This window comes from Rhineura floridana, chromosome 2 (genome assembly GCF_030035675.1).
Source record: "Rhineura floridana isolate rRhiFlo1 chromosome 2, rRhiFlo1.hap2, whole genome shotgun sequence".
NCBI classification, from domain to species: Eukaryota; Metazoa; Chordata; class Lepidosauria; order Squamata; family Rhineuridae; genus Rhineura; species Rhineura floridana.
This window is the reverse complement of record NC_084481.1, coordinates 203,729,163-203,751,853: the sequence shown is the minus strand read 5'-3', so window position 1 is coordinate 203,751,853 and position 22,691 is coordinate 203,729,163. Positions and strand designations below refer to the sequence as shown.

Sequence of the window (22,691 nt, the reverse complement as noted above, 5' to 3'; positions counted from 1 at the left end):
GTTGGACGTGGCAATGTCCTGTTGGAAAGGGAGTAAGGCCCACTGTAAGGGTCGAGTGTGGTGCCGAGCCCATGGCATGATGTGAATGGTCGAGACAAACATCCCCAGAGCCCTTGCCAGAAGCATTAAGTCCACCCTTGAACGACACACGAGGTGTAGAGCCATCTCTGTGATGAGATGTCTGTCATCTCTGCAGACCAGTTGCCGCCCCATCGTCCTTACGACTGTCCCATTGCCCTGCTCCCCGGAGCCAAGATTCCCGTGGGCCGGCTTTATTCCCTGTCAGAACCCGAACTGGCAGCCCTCAGAGAGTTCCTCGACAAGAACCTGCGCCAAGGGTTCATTCGCCCTTCCACGTCCCCTGCGGGCGCCCCTGTCCTCTTTGTCAAAAAGAAATGTGGGGAACTCCGGCTGTGCAATGACTACCGCGCCCTCAACCAGATTACAGTTCGGAATAGCTACCCTCTGCCCCTGATCCAAGAACTGTTAGAGCGGCTGCGGGGCGCTCGCATTTTCACCAAACTAGACCTGAGAGGGGCCTACAACCTAGTGCGCATGCGGGAGGGCGATGAGTGGAAGATGGCCTTCTGCACCCGTTATGGGCACTTTGAGTACATCGTGATGCCATTTGGCTTGTGCAACGCCCCTGCCGTCTTCCAGCACTTCATGAACGACATCTTCTGGGACCTCCCAGACCGCTTCCTGGTGATCTACTTGGATGACATCCTGATCTACTCGCGGAACCCCTCGGAACATAAGGAGCACGTTCGAGCGATGCTGCAGCGCCTGCAGGAGCACCGCCTCTTCGCCAAGCTCGAAAAATGCGCCTTTGACCTCATGACCGTGGATTTCCTAGGCCATCGGATCTCGCCCTCGGGTATCCAGATGGACCCCGCCAAAATTGAGACCATCCTCCACTGGGCAGCTCCGCGAAGCCCCAAAGATGTGCAGCGCTTCTTGGGCTTCGCCAACTATTACCGCCGGTTCATCTCCCACTTCTCCGAACTCACCACGCCCATATCTGACCTGCTTCGAGGCAAAGAGAAGTTTGTTTGGACCGAGGCCGCTCAACAGGCCTTCCGGCGCCTCCAACATGCCTTTACATCTGAACCCATCCTCCAGCAACCCGACCCTACCCAACCTTACATAGTGGAGGCCGATGCATCGGATAAGGCAGTGGCAGCGGTCCTACTTCAGCCGGTGGGGAGCAAGCAGTCCCTGCTCCCCTGTGCGTTCCACTCCCAGAAACTCAACACTTCGGAACAGAACTACACCATTTGGGAGGAGTTACTGGCCATCAAAGTAGCCTTCGAGACCTGGCGTCATCTCCTGGAAGGGGCACGCCATCCGGTCCAGGTACGAACAGACCACCGAAACCTGGAGCACCTGCAAAGTGCCCGACGGCTGAACCAACGCCAGATCCGGTGGTCCCTGTTTTTCTCCCGGTTCCAGTTCACGGTCACCTACCTCCCTGGCCGCCGAAACACCCTAGCAGACGCGCTGTCTCGCAAGCCAGAATACTGAGCCGAGCAGGTCGATCGCCCCCTTCGCCCAGAGAACTTTGCCGCTACCCACCAGCCACAACCCCTCCTGGACCGGGTGCAGGAACAGCAGCAAAAGGACCCCTACGCCCTGGCCCAGCAGCGAGAGCTCCAGTCAGGGATGCCCGCCCGGGACAGCCCCTTTTCCTTGCAGCAGGGCCTCTTGTATCACCGGAACCAGTTGTACGTTCCCCAGGGAGCTCTGCGGGGAGAGGTGCTCCACCTCTGCCATGACAGCCAGCCAGCAGGGCATTTTGGAACATATAAAACCCTCCACCTGGTCCTACGGGATTTCTGGTGGCCCTGGGTCCAAGCGGACGTCAAGGACTATGTAGCGGCCTGTGATACCTGCCAGCGAGCCAAGAGCCACCCCGGCAAGCCCCTGGGGCTCCTGCTCCCACTGCCTACCCCCCCCGGGCCCTGGCGCTCGGTCTCCCTGGATTTTATCACGGACTTACCGGACTCCCGGGGAATGACCACCATCCTCATAGTCGTAGACCTGTTCACCAAGATGGCCCATTTCCTCCCCTGTGCCGGCCTACCCTCTGCCCCAGAAACTGCACAACTGTTCTTGACCCAGGTTTTCCGGTTACATGGCCTCCCCGACCACCTGATCTCTGACCGAGGAGCCCAGTTCACCGCCCTGTTCTGGCAGGCCCTGTTTCGGGCCCTGAACGTCCAGATCCACTTGTCCTCCGCCCACCACCCTCAATCAGATGGACAAACAGAACGTACCAACGCCACCGTCGAACAGTATCTGCGGTGTTACACCTGCTTCCAACAGGACAATTGGGTGGATCTGTTACCGCTGGCGGAGTTTGCATACAATAACTCCGTGCATGCCTCCACGCGCCAGACCCCATTCTTTGCCTCTTACGGCTACCACCCCCGATTCTTCCCCTCAGTGCGACCCCCATCGCCGGTCCCCGCTGCGGATGTCCTGCTGCAGGAGTTGCAAGCCCTGCAGGTAATCCTGAAGGAGCAGCTGGAGCAGGCCAAGGACGCATATAAGCGCTTTGCTGACCGCCACTGCCAACCAGGCCTGCCGCTGAAGGTAGGCGACCGGGTATGACTCTCAACCAAATTCCTGCGTTCGCAACGGCCGTCTCACAAGCTGGAGGGTCGGAATTCAGGTCCCTTCCGGATCACCCAGCAAATTAACCCGGTGGCGTTCCGGCTCCAACTCCCTGCCTCCTTCCGCATTCACTCTGTCTTCCATAGATCACTGCTGACTCCCGCTCTCCCGCCTCACCCCTTGGGTAGTCAACCACGGCCCCCCCACCGATACAAGTCAACAGGGAAGAGGAATTCGAAGTGGCGCAGATCCTGGACTCCCGGAGGCATCGGGGCCGCCTCCAGTACCTCATAGACTGGCAGGGGTACGGCCCTGAGGAACGCTCATGGGAAGATGTGGCGCAGGTGCATGCCCCTCGTCTGGTCCGGCGCTTCCACCAGCGCTACCCGGATAAGCCGGGCCCCAGCGGGAGGCGGAGGGTTGGTCGTGGGGCGGAGGGTTGGTCGTGGGGCGGGGGATAGTGTCATGGCCCCGTCAGAGGACTCCTCAGATGAGGACGACTCTGGAGTAACAGCAGCAGACCCAGGAGCAGCAGACTCAGAAGGAGACATGGAGGAGCCTCCTGAGAATCCAGCTCCTTCTGCCCCTCAGCTGCAGAGCACCCTAGATACAGCAGAGGCCCTGCAGCCAGACACAGACAGTGAACAGGATACTCCCCCCTCACCTGCAGAACGTAGACAGCAGAAGGTCAGGCAGAAGAGAGGCAGGCCTGTCTCCTTAAGGCCCAAACGCTGAGGGCTCACACCTGCTGTCCATCCTGCTCTTTATAAGGCACACCTTGGCTGCAGCTTGTTGCTGACTGCAACGTCAGGCGTGGCTTGGTGTAGACCTAGTTTCCCTGCAGCATCTCTTTGACTGACCTCCTTGGCAATTGATCCCGGACCTCCACTGACCTCGCTTCTGGACTTCTGACTCGGCAAGTACGCTTTGGATAGGCCTGGCAGATTTACAACCTGACTGCTGGCTAAGGACTTTCCTTCCCTGCCAAAGACCCAGGAATTTCCAGCCCCCCCTGACACTGCTGATGCAGTGTAGAGCTGACACTCAGCATATCTTTCAACTGCAACAGGAATTCAGGAGACAACTGCAGTCCTAGTACAGAGGCCGGTAGTTGTCCTGGTAGCGGACCAGCAGGTGGTTGCTCTTGTGAAGGAACAGCAACAGTGGGCTCAGTGGTCTGGAGCGGCAAACTGGATCGAGAGGGGCAGACCACGGGCTGGTCAGGAAAACCCTTGAAGTCATCCTCAGATGACCCAGCTGGAGAGTGAAAGAGCGCTGTCAAGTGTTCTTGGTTAGCAGCTTCAGAATGTGGCACAGAAATGTAACGTGTGCGCCTGGTGGCACTGTGGCTAGACAGGTGTTTAGTTTTAGCCACGGCCTTGGAGTGCAGCCTGGGCAGTTTTGGATTGGCAGACTTGTGATGCGAGGTCTTGCAGGGTCTCTTTGCCGCAGACGAATGTGCCTCTGGGTGTTGATCCACCATACTGAGCGCCCAGAGATGCGGTATATATATATATTATTACCAACACACGCACAGAGGTGGTGGGTGTGGTGCGGCGAGGGACTATCACCAACACACACACAGAGGTAAGGGGTGCGGTGTGATGAGGTAATTTAGTACACGCCCACAGGTGGGGGAGAATGTACAGTTCCAATATGCAGCTTTGCGCAGAGATCCCAATGAACAGGTCCAATATGTAGCTGCTGCGCAATTAAGTCCCAATCTAATACGTTGTGTGGGTAAAGGGCTGAATACACGGCCACAGGTGGGGGAGTGAACAGCCACAATGCCACGAAGTGAAGAGACACTACTGAGGAAACTAGCCTTGTTGTGTAAGGTTTAAAGGTTTGGAGAACCTTACTAAGTAACTGCAGTCAAGCAAGGAACAGAAAAGGCGGGAAAAGAAAAGGGCAAATAAAATGGCGCCTGCGAAAGGGCGGGAAAATTAAAGGCAAAATGGCGGCCGGGAATAAAAAGGAGCAATGGCGGACAGGCAGAAGGTTCTGTGCACTCCAAAAGGCTTGTGCTGGCCATGGTAAGTGCCAGGCAAACAGTTACTTGGGGAGGTACAGGGGCAAGCTCCAAGCGCAGAGAGAAAAATATAAGGCGCTGCCGCCGCCGGCTAAGTGGGCAGTAGGAGCAAGAATCAGGAGGGAGCCGCAGCCGCAGGCTCCCAGTGAGGCTGCAACACCTGTAAGCGCCACCCAGGCAAGGAGCAAGCAACAAGCTGGCGGTAAAAAAATTACTAAGGGAGCCGCAGGACCGAGCTCCAACCGCCAAGTGCTGAGGGGAGCGCAGCCTTCGCTGCAGAAATCAGCTGGGACAGTCTTTAAAGGAGCCGCAGCCGTGGCTCCCGGCAAGAGAAAAAACAATAAAAAACGGCCGCCGCCTGAGACGGAGACAAGGTAATGAAGGGGCTGAAGAGAGAGCCGCAGCCACGGCTCACAGCAAAGCGGCCGCCGCCTGGGAGAGAGATGAAGGCAAGGCAATGAAGGGGCTGAAGAGAGAGCCGCAGCCGCGGCTCTCAGCAAAGGCTCGTCTCACAGAGACGGGAGCCCAAAGGGAAAACGGCAGCCGCCGGATTCCCCAACGAAGGGACTAAAGGGGGGAAGCAAAATGAGTCAAAAAATAAAATCCCCCCCAAAAAGTCCCAGACAATACAAAAGGGGAGTGAGGGAGGGAAACGAGAGGAAAATTCACAGTCCCACACACTCAATCCCAAACTTAGCTACGCTACAGAAGATCCAAAAGCCTCGAACGAACGAAGGCAAGAATGAACTGGAGTGGGAGGGGCTCGATGCCCCAGGTCTTGACTTCGATCCATTCTTGCCTTCGGACGCTAGATGGCGCTATATCCCACGTGATGTCGGAGCACTTGAGGAAAACAAATTTTTGATTAGATAGTTTGTTTCTAGTTGGTTACTCATCTGATGTTCCCAAGGGTTGATTTTGGTTACTAAAATTTAAAGAATTTAAATAAAGCATTTTTCTTCCAGAAATATTTGGGGGCACTGAAAGCAAAATACCTCCCACCCTCATGCACAGGGTGTGCACAGGGATGTAGTTATTGGGGGGGGTCTCAGGGGGTCTTAGACCCTGTATGTTTTGCGGAGCAAGGTCCCAACGTCTCCAGCAACCTACGAGCCAATTAGCATGAAAGGGGAGTGCACCGAGAAGAGTCTTCTAACATGCTTCCTTTCCTGCTGATTGGAGCCAACCAGAGTGAAAGGAGGAGAGTCAAACACTGAGAAGTGTCTTCTTAGGTCTAATACTCTCTTCTTTCATGCTTATTGGTTCCTAGGCATTAACAAGGATCTTGTTTTCAACCCCACAGCAAAATAATAATAATAATAATAATGATGATGATGATAATGGGGAGGGAGCATGGTGTGACTAACATGAAGGGACCTTGCACTTCTGAATTTGCCACTGCACTACTACTCAAGCATCCCAGCAATCTGTTTTGGACTTCTTGCAGTTTAGTATTTAATGATACAAAACAATCTCCATATATAAAAAAATTGTGGAAACTAACAAATTTCAACAGGTTTGGAAGGTACTACCCTGGTTTTGGGAACTTACAATTCTCTTTCACTGCAAACTTAAACCTCCACTGCAAGTTTTGATGAAAATCCAATGAAGAGCACTGGTTTAACATTCTTACACAGCAATCCTAATTTCTGAAACTGGTAGAACGTATGCCATCTTAAAGTAAGCTGGCATAAGTTATCCTCATTCCAAACTCTGTTCAGGAGTGGGGCTACTGTCAGCTGAGGCAGCCCGAGACTGGCATAGGGAAAACAAACGTTTAAAATAGGGTTTGACTTACACCACCCTTTTTTGCCCATAAATTCAGCTGAGTTATCAGGTCATGTGACTGAACTGAAAGAGGTTTGGAACAGACATCTCTCCTTGCCCTGTCCCGGAAACACTCCTTTTGGGGGACTTAAGATCCACTGCCTTAAGCATAGCCCCAGCTCAGATGGGTTGAGGGAGTTATACTGGTGTACCCTCGGCTGAGCAGGGATGATAAGAGTCATGTCAGTGAGACCAGGCTCAGCCCAAGATCCATTGTGTTTGGACTGCACTGTAAGGCTCTCTATTTTTTCCCATCACCATGTCAGACAGAGTATATCTGTGAAAAGTTTGATCTTTCTGGGTTGTCAGGAAGTTGATCAGTTCAATCTATAATCCTATTATTATAAATAAGAAGCAGCTTTTATATAAAATGCACACACTTTTGTTAATGTCTGACAGGACTATAAGCAAAGATATTAAAGATATGCAAATTAACTGCTCTATTTTCCATTACATGTTGTAATATTCTGAAGATACAAATGTTACATTAAGCATAAGAGATTAAAGAAATGCATCAAGGTAAAACACCAAGAACTAGCAATACAACGAGGTAAAAATCAACTTGTTGGCTTATCTCAATACATACACATGCACTTTAAAGTTCCAAAGTCCCAAATATTGTGTGACCTATACATATTAGCAGTATGTTCAGTCGTTCCTTCTCATCCCTTACCGTGCCAAGCCTGACATATCTCCCTGAAGCACTAGTCATTGGACGGGCAGTGTGAGCAGTTCTTGGAGTCTTTATGGCCTGTTCAATAGTACCTGGTCTTCCACCCTGAGTACTGGGCCGCACAAATCCTGTTAGAAGTCTTCCTGTCTGAGTCACTGGCCTGAAATGATCCACAGATTGAAAGACACCATGCCAAAGAGATATTTTCTACTGCTATAATGAAGAAATCCTACAAACTGAAGCCTGGAACTATTAAGTAAAGGTATATCTGTGTTAGGTTGCTTCTCCATGCACACTACTGGCTGTACCTGCAAACAGCTTTTATTTATTTATTATTTGATTTATATCCCACCTTTCCTCCCAGCAGGAGCCTAGGGCAGCTTTTGAAGTTCACACTTCATGTCACATTCTGTCATTGTTACTTCTGCACTTCTATGGGGCTTGCATGAAAATTAGTTTCTAATTAAAGGGATACTAACCATAATGTAATTCCCCTTATGATTATTTGGAAAGATAACTGTTACTACTACTTTGTTATAGAGTGTTTTATATTGTTTTGTTAAATTTCCTCCTATTCAAACACCTTATGTGTACGTCTTCCAAATCCCAGAGCTTGAGATGCCACTGTTTTTGTTCACAATCCAGCACAATTATATTTTCACGTTTGCTTATATAAGGAAACACAGCTGGAAAAAAATTCATCTGATTCAAAGACCAGTCAATGGTTATGAGAAGGGCAGGAAATACATAAAGAGCAGCACAGGAGCAATCCAAAAACATAAAGAAGTGTGAGGAACTGCCACAGAGAGTGTAGGAATGGATAAATGCTAAATTAGAAAGACTACTCACTGGATACCCTTTACTAGTTAAGTGTAATAGGGAGCTAAGTACAGTGAATAGACACTTGGACCAATTAAATGTATCAGTGAATTGAATACCTCACAGCCTGGCTAGGACCTCCACCATGACTAGTTCCAGGAATTTTTAGCGAAGTACCAGGCCCTACAAAAAGAATGAAAAAATATAATTAGTTCATGTTTAACAGATTGATTCCCACCACTCTTCTTCCATTCCTGTTTTATCTTTTTTTCACCTTTCTTCAGTGCAGCAGAGTGCTGCAGCTAGACTGGTGATGGAACAGGCACTAGTGTTAAAAGAAACACACTGGCTTCCTATCTGCTACTGGGCCAAATCGAGATTCTTGCATTAGTGCACAAAGCCCTGAATAACTTAGGCCCAGGATACCTTAAGGACCACCTTACCCTGTACATTCCAAGTCGATCACTGAGATCATCTGGGGAAGCACTATTAGTGGTTCCCCATAGGCCAGAAACACAATTCATGTCAACAAGGAATCGTGCCTTCAGTGTTGTGGGTCCAACACTATGGAACTCCTTCCCACTAGAAGCTAAGGCACTGTCCATGCTGAGTTTCAGACACCTGATTAAAACAGTTCTGTTTCAGCAGGCCTTTACATCATTTATGCTTCTCTGATGTTTACATTTTCTGATTTTTTTGGTTTAAATTTCTGATGTTTTAGATTTTTGAGGTTTAATTTACGTTTTAAATTTTGTATGTTGTATTTTATTATCATTGTATGCCGCTTCGAAAAGCGGGATATGAATTTTAAAATTAATTAATTAATTAAAAAGAAGCCAAGTTTCAAGTCACTACTCCATCAATACTGCTCAGTGATGCAAGGTAGATTTTTTTTTTATCAGAGCATTCCTAATCTTGGCTGGACAGCAGCAGGGCTCAATGGAATGGTGTAGCCACCACAACATCTGCAGCTCTGCTGCCCATGCCTGCCAGGGCAAAATCCTGCTCCATGCAACACCAGCCTGGTTCCAATGGGTCTTCCATGGGCTACAGCCAGTAGGAATCCCACCAGTGGTACTTCCATCCACCCAAGCTTTTGGCAGATGGAATGGAGTCCTCTGCACTGGAGGGCTGATGCTGGATTCACTCCGTGGGCAGAAGCTGGAGGAGCTGTTTTGGGCTGGGCAGAGGCAGACCTCTGCCCCATCCAACCCCCCTTCTCCAGTGTGCTGGATATGGGGATTGCAGCCCAGTACTGTATTTTCTATGGAACATTTTTCATGTCTAAAAATGCATTATTCAAACTAATTAGCAACGTAATGACTGGATACAATACCACCAGTCAAACTCTGCAGTTTCAAAGTTATAATTACTTTTTTCAGGCATGTATCCACAGGAAACAAATATGTGACCTGCTATTTGACAACAGGGAGAGGGTGAAAATTAAAATCCAGAACACACTTTTCCTCCTTCCCAACAACACTGTGGTCAGAGGAAGAACAACCATGCCCAGCATCAAAGCAGCTGCAGGGAGCAAAGTTTATATGCATGGATTTAATAATACAGGCAATGCTTTGTTACAATTTTTACATGCCTATAAAAGCAAATGTGCAAGATTAGTTCAAATAAACAGGGCAACACTTTATAGTCAGCAAGGTTGCATTGGAAATGTTATTTTAAAGACAATACCACCACCACAGGATAACTGCATTAACTGGAAGTGTTCTATTATCCCACAGTATAGTCTATAGGGACAAGACACTATAACTGTGAAGGAACAATTTTGGAATCCTGGGAAGGGAGTCATCATGAGGCCAATACATTTCGAAGCATCTGTAAATATAGCTTACGTGCCACTTGTGCAATAGCATTTTCATCAAGCATCATCTCGGCAATGCCTTCCTGATCCACATCAATTTCATCCACATAAACCATTTCTGTTAATGCTCGTATTTTCAAGCACCAAGCAGCCTAGATTACAGATAAAGAGAGGAACCAAGGTTCAATAACCTGAAGCATCTATAAAAAGGCAATACAATATCAAATTAAACAGAATGTATATATGATGGAGCAGAGCTTGGAAAAGTTACTTTTTTGAACTACAACTCCCATCAGCCCCAGCCAGCATGGCCACTGGATCGGGCCAATGGGAGTTGTAGTTCAAAAAAGTAACTTTTCCAAGCTCTGTGATGGAGGCAGCCCAGCAACAGGTCTCTCTGCAGATATGAGAGAAATTAGAATAGCAGTTTAAAAGGTAGGGCATCAGGACATAGTGGACATTGGCTGGATTCAAGTCTAGAATACAAGGGCAAGAATGAATCACCAGAGAAGGTTGGATAGGTGAAGACTGGGCAAGAATGTAAAGAGGGCAATGATATGGAGCATTCTCCTAAGTTGCCAAGGTCCTATACACCAAAGTTCTCGCTGAGGTCTCTTTTCCTCATTACTAAAATGAAACATGTCAGAGCACTATCAGAACTAACACATAGACAAAGGGATTTTTTTTAACAGGATATACGATTTGGAACTATGCTTGTTTACTATATTTTACATTAACATCACAAACCCTACAGAATACAATCCAGAGAGCCACCTCAAGTCTGATTTTTCTCAGATTTTTCTTTCAGAACATCAGAGGTACTGTTCGTGTGTGTACGGAATAATCCCACAACGTCTCCAAGGGACACTATGCACTTTGGAAGCTTTGGAGAACTCAGCTTAATTAAACTGAAGATAACAAGCTTTTTGGTTTGAATGAAAAGAAATATTTGGAGGAAGTGGATGTTAACACAAATGTTTTGTTATATCTTGCCTCATGCAAAATATTCGAGGTGGTTCATGACATGAATACATGTTCTGAGTCTTCTGCCATGGCAAACAAACGGAGCTGATCATTTTAGAGGCTCAGATTATGCAAAAATATTGAAACATTTCAAACTCCCAGGATGCTTTGTCACTGATGGCTATTCTCAAACAAAGGAACTTTAAAGTGAGACTGCATCGGGAAACTGCTGCATAACAATTTATGGACATTCAATTATGTGGCTTGAATTGGGACAACAGTCTTTTTATCATTTTATGAGACCTTATTAGCTTATCAATACCAGGATGTTTGTGTTTTCAACAATAGTGTTTTGTGGGTAGTCACCATTAGACTTTTATCAATATCTGTATTTTCCTCATTTCATTTTCCTCTGACCACACAGTTTACAATTTTGCCCTGTCCCATGTGTACATATACCAGCAACTCAGGATAACATTCATGCTATATTAGTTGGACTTCAAAGCTGATACATGACTGTTGTTTCTGCTGCAACAGATTGACATGGCTGTTCCTTTGGAAATTATTAGAACTGATTTACAAAAGCTGCTCTTGTTGATTTTAGACATCACCCAATAAAGCTCCAAGTACATCAAGAGTACCCATTTTTGCGATGGGGTGCTCATTTGAAAATGAAGAAACTCTCATGGGCATCACAAAATAACTATTTCACAGAAGAAAAACTAATAATGCTCAGAATCCCCCCAAAGAGGCAAAACATTTTACACATAGCCCAAAACAAATGAAACAAGTGGGGTAACCCACCCACCCCCACATCTCTTTCCTGGTCAGGACAGACTCATCCACATAGCTTCCATCTTGCTAGGAATAAAGATGAGTTCATTTTTCCCTCTTCAAGCCCACCAATGCATCAAGGCACAGCTCCAGTGCCTGCACAGCCTCTCCAGATTCATATTTTATGGAGAAATAGAGCTAAATGTTTTCATCATACTGATATTACCTTGCCCCCAAACCTCTTAACAATTGCTCCCAATGCCTTCATATAGTTATTAAATTGTTGTTATATGGCAAGGGGAATACTGGGAGCATATTACAGCAGCGTTGCTGAATTAAGGTTGTTCTTCATGTACAATTGAAGGTGCCAATTTTGACCTCTCAAAAACATAACTTTCACCCAGAATACTCCCAAGAAACCACTTCCAACACTGTCCCATCATAGTTTTACAAGGAGTGTTCACCTTCTTGAGGTTACCATCTGCTGAGCAAATAGGGACAACTAGAGTACAGAGTTTTGCCTAAAAGTTAAGCAAATAGTTGGTTGGTGCTTTTAGCAGGTATTATATTTTAGTTGCTTGAATAGCAGGTTATTTTCTATTTAAAATCTAACATTACTTTCCCCAAACCTTTGGGCTAGAATTAGTTTATGTCTCAGTTCAGAACATCCTGCAACTGTGGTTTTGATTGGAAACTATGATTTGTTTGTACAATCAAAGTTTGTTGTGGTTTGGCAAAATATAGTTTCAGAAATGGAAACTTCTGATCTCCTCCCTAGGACATGAAGGAGGGAACACACAAGGCCTAGGTTTGCTATGGTTTTCTTATGCACCTCCAAGCTATGGGTTGGATCCAGACTTCCCATGAGTCGAGTTTTGCTCACAAGACCCACAAGAGGTAATTTTCACCATTTCCACCTTCTTGCAAAACTGCTCCAGAGGAACAGGGGAACATCTGGAACAGCATGGGACGTGGTGCTGGAGTCTGCAGGGGGAAGGAGGAATCAGTTAAAATTGCCTCCCCATTTTTCACACAGTGAGAGCCTCTGCTGGATCAGAGTTTCTGCCACAAACAGAAGGAGCTCTTTTGTTTATGGCAGGGCACATCTGAATTTAGCCCTAAAGTTGGAAGGATTGTCTGAATTGTGTGTATATTATATAAAGCCATTTCGTGAGTTTCATCTCTGTCATACATAACTGAGTCTGAATCCTAGCAAGACAGAGGCGCTATGGGTCGGTGGTTCCCAAGTTCAGATAATTGGTCAGTTGCATGCTTTGGATGGGGTGGTACTCCCTTTGAAACAGAGGGTTGTAGTCTAGGGGTGCTCCTGAATCCAGGAAATGGAGTTTTAGATCCTGCAGAGGCCCAGTGCGAATTGTTTGCAAGGCATGAGGGTAAAGTTGCTCGCCCCCATAGCAGTCTTCATGCCCCATTCACATCTACTGTAGTCCCCAATGAGGGACCAGTGCAACATCTGCTGCAACTTCTTGGGAACAGTTTCAGTTGATGCGGCCTGATCACGTAGACAAAGGTGCTTGTGATGATGTGGCCAGCAACGTGTCCTCTGGACCCTTGCCTTTCTTGGCTTATTAAAGCTTGCCGAGGGGGTTTGACCGAGTGAATCCAGGGTGTAGTCAACACATCACTGCGGGAGAGAATGGTTCCAGCTGCCTTGAAAGAGACAGTGATCTGACCACTCCTGAAAAAGCCCACCCTGGAACCACTGGTTTGTGACAATTACTGACCGGTTGCAAATACCCCATTTTAAGGGAAAGTGATTGAGAGGGTTGTGGCACAGCAATTGCAAGTACTCTTGGATAAAACAGATTATCTTGACCCATCCCAGTCTGGGTTCAGGCCTGGTTATGGAACTGAATTGGCCTTGGTCTCCCTGATGGATGACGTTTATCGGGAGAAGGACAGGGGAACTGCAATCCTGTTATTCTTACTTGATCTCTTGGCGGCTTTTGATACCATTGACCATGGTATCCTTCTGGGCAGACTTGGTGAGATGGGTATTGGAGGCACTGTTTTACAGTAGTTCCGATCCCATCTCCAAGGTCACTCTCAGAGAATAGCATTGGGTGATAGTCTTTCGGCCCCCTGGCAGTTGAGCTGTGGAGTGCCGCAGGGTACCATCTTGTTCCCCATGCTGTTTAACATCTACATGAAGCCCTTAGGAGAGGTCATCAGGAGATTTGGGGTGAGGTGTCAGCAGCATGCTGATGATACCCAGCTCTATTTTTCCATAACATCTGAATTGGGAGAGGCCATGCAAGCCATGGACCGGTGCCTGGACTCTGTGGTGGGCTGTATGAGGGCCAATAAACTGAGTCTGAATCCTAGCAAGACGGAGGCACTGTGGGTTGGTGGTTGCTACGTTTGGATAATTGGTCAGTTGCCTGCTTTGGATGGGGTCATACTCCCTCTGAAAGAGCAGGCTGTAGTCTGGGAGTGCTCCTGGATCCATCTTTGTGGCTAGAAGCCCAGGTGACCTCTGTGGATAGGAGTGCCTGTTACCAGCTTTGGTTGGTAAGACAGCTGTGGCCATTTCTGGACCGGGATAGCCTGACCATTGTTGACCACACACTGGTACCCTCAAGGCTGGATTATTGTAATGCGTTCTATGTGGGGCTGCCCTTGAGGTTGGTCCGGAAGTTGCAGCTGGTGCAAAATGCGGCAGTGAGACTACTGATTGGGGCAGGGTATCGCCAACATGTCAGTCCGCTGCTGAAAGAATTGCACTGGCTGCCCATTTGCTACTGGGCCAAGTTCAAGGTTCTCGTTTTGGTGTATAAAGCCCTATACAGCTTGGGACCAGGATACCTGAAAGACCGTCTTACCCCTTATATACCCAGTCGACCACTGCACTCTGCAGGTGAGGGCCTCCTGCAGATATCATCTTATCAGGAGGTGCGTTCCACACAACATAGGAAATGGACCTTTAGTGTGGCGGCACCTACCCTGTGGAATTCCCTACCCTTAAATATTAGGCAGGCCATCTCTGTTATCTTTTCGGCGCCAAGCCTTTTAAGTTGAGACTGTATCCCAGTCTGTGTTGGAATTGCTTTTTAATATGTTTTTAACCTTTTATTTTTAAAACAATATTTTTAACTGTTTTTTTCAAAGCTTTTTTTAAAAAATTTTTTCAAAGCTTTTAAAAATGTTTTTAAAGATGCTTTGTTTCAATGTATTTTAAAATCTGTTTTTATGATGTTTTAAAGTGTTTTTGGTGCTTTTGTTTGCCGCCCTGGGCTCATGCTGGGAGGAAGGGCGGGATATAAATCAAATAATAAATAAATAATACATAGGCATAGCGTGGGTTTATGCAAGTAAGGTTTGGCTTGGTCCTTTCTGTTGTCCCCATCAATTTCCTTGGAATAAAACAAGCAAGCATCAAGTTGGGGCAGTTAGATGACCTGACCTTCACTGACAGATATGGGGTGTATTGATTACAATATAAAAACCTTTCCTCTGCCATCACAATGGCAGGCATTTAAGCAACATATTTAAAATAAATTAATATATCCTCATTCTTCTCTCAGAATCTCTCCATCTTGTCAATACGTTCCATCAACTGTAGACCACATAAAAAATCCCAATGCATCAAAAGAAATTGCATTAGTAATGAAAAGAATGGTATTGCTTCTTCCTAAATCTTTGAAGCAATGCTCCTGATAAAGCAGCCTAAAGTGGTACTTTTTTCTTTTTTTATGTTCCAGGTTTACCTTGTCAGGGTATGTTCAATTAAAATTATTTCTTAAAGTATTGCTGCCTGGCTGGACATCTGCCTTGTGTCTGTGTGTACTGCCTTCAAGTCGATTCCGACTTATGGTGACCCTATGAATAGGGTTTTCATGAGGCTGAGAGGCAGTGAGGCAGTGACTGGCCCAAGGTCACCCAGTGAGCTTCATGGCTGTGTGGGGATTCGAACCCTGGTCTCCCAGGTTGTAATCCAACACCTTAACCACTACACCACACTGGCTGGACATCTCCCTTAGGCTTTTTGGTTATTTGTTCGCACGGAACATTCCTCTTTGGAATTCTCTCTAATCAATCTTCCAAATTACTGAAATTATTTTAAATTAACGTTGCAGTTTTAACCATGTCTACTTAGAAGTGAACCCTATTTATTTATTTATTACTTCATTTGTATCCCGTCCTTCCTCCCAGCAGGAGCCTAGGGCGGCAAACAAATCGCTAAAAACACATTAAAACATCATAAAAACAGATCTTAAAATACATTAAAATAAAACAGTGTTAAAAACATTAAAAAACATATTAAGCAATTCTAACACAGACTGGGATAGGTCTCAATTGAAAAGAATTGTTGGAAGAGGAAATTCTTCAAAAGGCGCCAAAAAGATAACAGAGATGGCGCCTGCCTAATATTCAAGGGGAGGGAATTCCACAGGGTAGGTGCCGCCACACTAAAGGTCCGTTTCCTATATTGTGCAGAACGAACCTCCTGATAAGATGGTATCTGCAGGAGGCCCTCACCTGCAGAGCGCAGTGATTGACTGGGTATAAAAGGGGTAAGACGGTCTTTCAGGTGGTCCCGAGCTGTATAGGGCTTTGTATACCAAAACTAGAACCCTGAACTTGGCCCGGTAGCAAATTGGCCTATTGAATTCAACGTGGCTTACTCTCAGGTGAGTGGGGTTTGACTTGCAGCAAATTATCATCTGAAGTGCTTGCAAATTCTCCCAGTTTATAATGCTAGCAAATTGGATAAGTAAACTGCCCACCTTCACCCAAATAATTATTTAACTTGTTCCAAAAATTCAGATCAAGAACAGATTCATTTTGAATGCAGCTGAACATGTCTTATCAATGTAACATCATACCATTAATTATTTCACTTTGCATTGGTTTTTTATTTATTTATTTATTTAAGCATTTTATATCCCGCCCTAGTTCTTAGAATTCAGAGCGGCGAACAAATAAGACAATGTCTAATACAAATCAATATACAATTAAAAGATAAGCCTAAGTTAAGAAAATCAATTATACAGTAGTTATAACAATTTAAATGTTAACTTTAAAAGCTTGAAAAAACAAAAATGTTTTTAACTGATGGCGAAAGACCGTGAGTGAGGAGGAACATCGGATCTCAGGTGGCAGGTTATTCCATAAGATGGGAGCTATGCACGAAAAAGCTTTGTTCCTAGTATTGGAGCGGCGGATTATAAAAGTAGATGGAATGATGAGAGAATGTTCGAGGGGTACTCTTATTGGTCGCTGAGGTTTAAATTCCAGAATACGGTTTGATAGATATATTGGTGCTAATCCATGTAGGGCCTTGAAAGCTAGTACCAAAATTTTAAACTGGTGTCGAAATAAAATCGGTAGCCAATGAAGTTGATAAAGAAGAGGTGTAGTATGCATTTGTGGACCAGCTCCGGTCAGCATTCTGGCCACCGCTCTCTGGACCAACTTAAGCGGGTGACGTGATCTAGCAGATAGTCCTATTTTTAGAAAGTTGTTTTCTCATCTTACAATAGCTACTTCTGAATAATAATTTTCACACATACTGCGGAAAAAAGCATGCAGAACTATGTCAAAAGCTATCCTGTAGTAAAAGTATATATACATATCAAAGAAAGAAACTAGATAGTTTGAGTACATTTTGTTCTTAATAAAACTGACTGCTAGTATTCTTCTAAATTTCCTATATGCCATTACAAATTACTTATTTTATTATTTGCTATAATGTTGTTATATTCTAAAGAAAAGCTAACCAGTTTGTCTCAAGATTTTATGGACTTTCCTATAATCCAATATTTCAAAATTTACCTTCTCAATACCTAGCAGAGAGGTTCAAGTAATGTACTTAAAATACACATAGAAGATGCAGACACAGTTGTTGCTAAATAACTCATAAATAATTATTAAAAAATGAAATATCTTCTTAGCAAATAATCTCTATTACATGTTAATAACTAACAGGAAACCCTGAGATTTTGGAAGATTGAGAATTCTCTTTTATTATGTCATTCCACCCTATTCTAAAAGCTAAAAGTGATAAAACAACATATAACCTTGTGTTAGCCTTAAAGATTAACAAGTTTATGATGGCACAAACTTTTGTGGACTGCAGCTGTTCATTATCCTGAGTTGAGGGTACATGTATACACGCCTGTATACGGACAGGGGGCTTATAAAAGTGAAGTCAGAGGGACCTTAAACGCAGAAAACAGACAGGGATAATTGTATACTTAGCAGTGACAATTCACAAAACAGTTTTTGATGGCAGACATCCTCGCACTGGTCATGCAAATTCTTTGTCTCGGTTCTATCTACGGGTGATACCGCTGAAACAACATAAAAGATGAACTTTCACAGACTAGAGCTCTCTTTTATCACATGCCTGGAGCCAGTAGGAGTGTGCATACGCAGGCACATAGACATAAACGTATATACGCATACACAGGTATAGAAACAAACAAAAAGCAATAAAGGCCATGAAATGTAAGAGGCACAGTCTTACATTGCTATACAAAATACTAGCGTATACAAAGTAATGACGGAAACTCCCAACTGCACATAAGTAAGTTTTTTATTATCTGCCCAAGGCCCAAATTCCCGATCTAGCAGAATCACCCACGCGCTCCTGGCCAGCCCCCGCCCTGAATCGACTAAATACCTGGTCGCCGGGTTCCTTTTCCAGTAGCTGAGAACAAAGATCCGAGCACAGCTGGAACTTTCTCCGCCTGAAGTAACTCAAGGCGTGGAGCAGCGGGTCCATTTCCAGCCCCACCGGCGCAGTTATGTAAACAATAACCCAACACGCCTCCCTTCTCCAGCTCTCTTCCGCTTAGGCCCAGCATCCCAACTGAGCTTTGCCCAGCAACGCCAGAGCAGGGTCCTCCTCCGTGTTTATAGTCGACTAAACAAATGCCTGAGGAGAAAGGGAAAGAAAACACCGTTTCTGGGATGGGGAGACTAAGCTCGCTTCTCAGACTTTTCCATGCGCCTAGCTTGAGTTGGAGAGAGATGATCGACCTGAAAGGCTCTCGGCCGAAGGGGGTGGGGGATTGGTTGCGTAGTGTCCTATTTGCTTTTTAATATGTTTTTAAACCTTTTGTTAAAAAAAATATGCTTTTAAAGCTTTTTTAAAAATGTATTTAAAGATGTTTTGTTTTAATGTTTTTAATTGTTGTTTTGTTCTCATATATTTTGAAGTCTGTTTTTATGATGTGTTAAAGTGTTTTAGTGCTTTTGTTTGCTGCCCTGAGTTCATACCGGGAGAAAGGGTGGGATATAAATCTAATAAATAAATAATTTCCACTGTTGCCTGTTTAGTTATTTCCCCATAAAATCTAGTATTTCTAAGCACCTGTCCCATGGTGAATTTTCCTGTCTAGTGGCAAATCTAGTGGGTGTCAAATATTTTATGGTCAGAATCTGGTGGTTTTTACAAATATTTCAATTTCATTATTTTTTCCTCTATTATGTATCTCATGAAACTGTCTAGTCAAAATCTAACCTTTTAAAAAGTTTCTACTCAGACATTTTCTTGTTTTTTTCATTGTTTGCATTTCTGTTCCTATGTACAGAAAGTGCTACTTGATTGTTTCATTTCTGTTATAAGCTATTGCTAGTTGGCTACTCCTTTGATTGAAAGGATACCAGTGTAATTTACCCAACACAATGAGGCAGTGACAGAGAGAAGGATTTTTCAGGCAAGTCTCCAGATCTGGTGGTGTGCTTGTTTTTTAAAAATATAAAGACAAGGAGGGTGTTGCCAATTGGTTTACTGAGAAGGAAAATGGGGAGGCCATATTCGACTCAATGGAAGTATGATGCAGCCTAGGCACCAGCAATTGCTCCTCACAAACCACAACCAGCTCTCACAGACTTGAGCAGTGCAGACACAATTACTAGCAACTATAAGCCTTAGAAATAAATGGCATGAGCATGTATAGAGTGCACCTGCCTCACCACAGACGAACCTCTGTATTTAATGAGAAAATTCCACAATTGGTATCTATAAACAGTACAACTTATAGTCATCACAGGAAGAGCCTGCTGGATCAGGTGAAAGACCCATCTAGTCCAACATCCTGTTCTCTCCATAGTAGTTTCCCCACTTCTTCCCACCAACAGTTGCTAGTACTTTTACATTCTATTAAGCTATTCTTTCTATTAAGCAATTCCTCGTAACAGCATTTCACAATAACACAAAAATGTTATCGGAGGTGTCTAGTGGGTTAAGGTCAAATTTTGGTGGATTTGGGGTGAGTTTAGGGGGGAGGATACTGTTGGCAATACTGCCCATTTCTCTTCTTTTGTGCTTGATTTTTTCCCATACAGGAAATTAAGGCTGCCCATTTCTGCCAGGATTCTTTCTCTTGGTGCTACTACATCTCAGCTAGAAGAAATGCAAGCAGGAAGGAATGCGTGCTCTGTTGAGGTTTTTTGTTTGTTTGTTTTGACTGTAATTAAATTGCTTAAAAGCTCAAGAGCTGTGCCCGGGGAGCAAGAGGGCAATCCTGTATTTGGCTGTGAGGGCATATCATTTTATTTCACAATTCTAGTGCAGTGGTTAGCCTAGGTCCAGCAATGGGGAACCTGTGGCCATCCAGATGTTGTTGGATTCTAACTCCCATCAGTTCCAGCCACCGTGACCAATGACCAGTGATAACGTGAGTTGTAGCCCAACAGTATCTGAAGGGCCACACGTCCCCCTTACCTGGTCTATTTGGGCTAGGACTAGATGGAGAGGCCCAGATTCAAATTTCCACTTGCCCATGAATTTCACTTGATGTTCTTGGGCCAGTCACTATCAGCCTAACTTACTTTACAGAGTTGTGAGGATGAAAGAGAGAGATAGCCATCCTTGATAGCAACTCCAGGTAGGGCCAGGAAAGACTTCTGTCTGAAACTGAGATGAACTAATGGTCTGACTCAGGGCAGGGATATATGCTGCCATGAGCTCCTTGAATGAAAGGTGGGATGTAAATGTAAGAAACAAATAATAAGAGAATCCATGAGGTCATTATTTTTATATTGCTGGCACTCCGAGCTGCTGCATCGATTAAATAGTAAAAGCAGAGGAATGCTGTATATTAAGTTGTAAGGAGCTAAAGAGAATCCATTTTGTGCTATGAAATACATTGATTATAATCCATTTATTTTGCAAAGCATTTTCTACACAGTCAGTCTGATCTTCTCTGCTTTACTAATTGCCAGTAACTCCCCATCCCTGCTACTGCTTTGGCAAGCCCAGTCCAACCTTTCTTCTGCCTTACATAGGATGTGATCTTATACATATTTAATATTGGATTCAGTGGGGCTTACTCCTTAGCAAGCAAATATAGGACCGCAACTTATGCATGTTTACTGAGAAGAAAGTCCCTCTGTGTTCAGTGGGGCTTATTTCCAAGTAAGTGTGCACATAACTGTAATCTAAGGTGTTTAAGGGGCCATGTAATGCGCTTTACGTAGGGCTACCTTTGAAGACAGTTCGGAAGCTACAACTAGTGCAAAATGCGGCGGCCAGATTGCTGACAAGGACCAAGCGGTCCGAGCATATAACACCTGTTCTGGCCAGCTTGCACTGGTTGCCAATATGTTTCCGGGCTAGATTCAAAGTGTTGGTATTAACCTATAAAGCCTTATACGGTGCGGGACCACGATACCTTGCGGAACGCCTCTTCCGATATGAACCGGCCCGTGCACTACGTTCTGCTATGAAGGCCCTCCTCCGGGTTCCAACTCACAGGGAGGCCCGGAGGGTGATGACAAGATCTAGGGCCTTCTCAGTGGTGGCCCCCGAACTATGGAACAGTCTCCCTGAGGAAGTACGCCTGGCGCCGACTCTGCTCTCCTTTCGGCGCCAGGTCAAAACCTTCCTATTCTCTGAAGCATTTTAAATTACACTGATTTAATTTTAAAAATGTTTATTGTGTTGGATTGTTGCTTGTATTTTAGTATTGTTTTGTTATTTATTGTATTTTTATGCTGTTTTATGTTCACCGCCCAGAGAGCTATTGCTAGTCGGGCGGTATATAAATTTAATAAATAAAATAAATAAATAAATAAAATAAAATGTTTAGGTCGATGGGCTCCTATAACCTTAATAGATGTATAGCAAAGGGTAATTTCGTAAATGCAGCTTGTCCTCACAAGAGTGAAAAAGTTGCACCTATTGAAATACTTGGTTCTGCCCAATTAAAGATACGGGTGGTATGTCAGCCTTTGCATCTGTTTGCCTAAGTGTGCCACTAAATACCAGCTGTTGGGGACAAGAGAGGAATGCTGTTGCTCCTATGTGCTTGTAAAGAAATACTAGGCTTGTCATTCTAGGGAACAGAATGCTCAGCTAGGTGAAAAAGAGTAATTTGCCTAAAGCAAAAAATGCCATGGTATGCTATGTTCTGAATTTCTCCTCTCCCAACCTTTTCAGATATCCCATGTTTGTAGAGACAGACTTAAAAATTGCCATGTTACATATAATTTTTATTTCAGCTGTAGTTACAATGCACATATAGTCAAAAGAGTTCTAATTCTGTTCTTTAAAGGGCAATCACAGAGTTGATTCACTAATAAGCAATAAACCTTGTGGTTTAAGAACGTACCTATAGCCAACAGATATTTCTATCAAACTTTAAAAAGCAGGGAAATTGTAACCAGATTTGTTACCAAATTCTTCCAAGCTACACAGGAAGTGGATTGAACTGTGAAAGACCAACCCAAATTGTGTTTGTATTTTGACAAATTTGTAGGGCGGTACACTATCTTAGAGAGGAGGTCAGGTCCTTACAAACAGTCGCCGCCGGGATCACATCACACCAGTGTTGTTCGATCTACACTGGCTTCCAGTTGTTTTCCGAGCCCAATTCAAGGTGTTGGTATTAACCTTTAAATCCCTAAACGGTTTCGGCCCAGTTTATCTTATGGAGTGCCTTCAACGCCACCAATTATGCCGCCCGACAAGATTGGCCACACAGGGCCTTCTCTCAATCCCGCCGACAAAAACAGCTAGATTGGCGGGTACTAGAGAGAGGGCATTCTCAGTGGCGGCCCCCACCCTCTGGAACTCCCTCCCACAAGATCTCCGGCACGCCTCTTCCCTAAATGTATTTCGGAAAGCCTTAAAGACCTGGCTCTTTCAACAGGCCTTCGGGATCTCCGGGGAGGGTTAATTGCTATGACTGAAATGC

The 22,691-nt window shown here is 45.0% G+C and overlaps 1 protein-coding gene across 2 annotated transcripts in view; it reads right to left on the bottom strand.

The window, feature by feature from the left end:
* The window catches only part of TTC8 (tetratricopeptide repeat domain 8), a 64,082-nt gene extending 45,562 nt beyond the window's left edge, over positions 1 to 18,520 (bottom strand). For both annotated transcript variants that reach the window (XM_061611921.1, XM_061611922.1), the window contains exons 1-4: positions 18,170 to 18,520; positions 9,818 to 9,938; positions 8,087 to 8,150; positions 7,149 to 7,308 (exon numbers count right to left, since the gene is read on the bottom strand). In XM_061611921.1, the coding sequence (XP_061467905.1) occupies positions 7,149 to 7,308; positions 8,087 to 8,150; positions 9,818 to 9,938; positions 18,170 to 18,271 (447 nt within the window). In that variant the 5' untranslated portion in view covers positions 18,272 to 18,520. The remainder of the gene's footprint in view (positions 1 to 7,148; positions 7,309 to 8,086; positions 8,151 to 9,817; positions 9,939 to 18,169) is intronic.
* Positions 18,521 to 22,691: the final 4,171 nt, after the last annotated feature.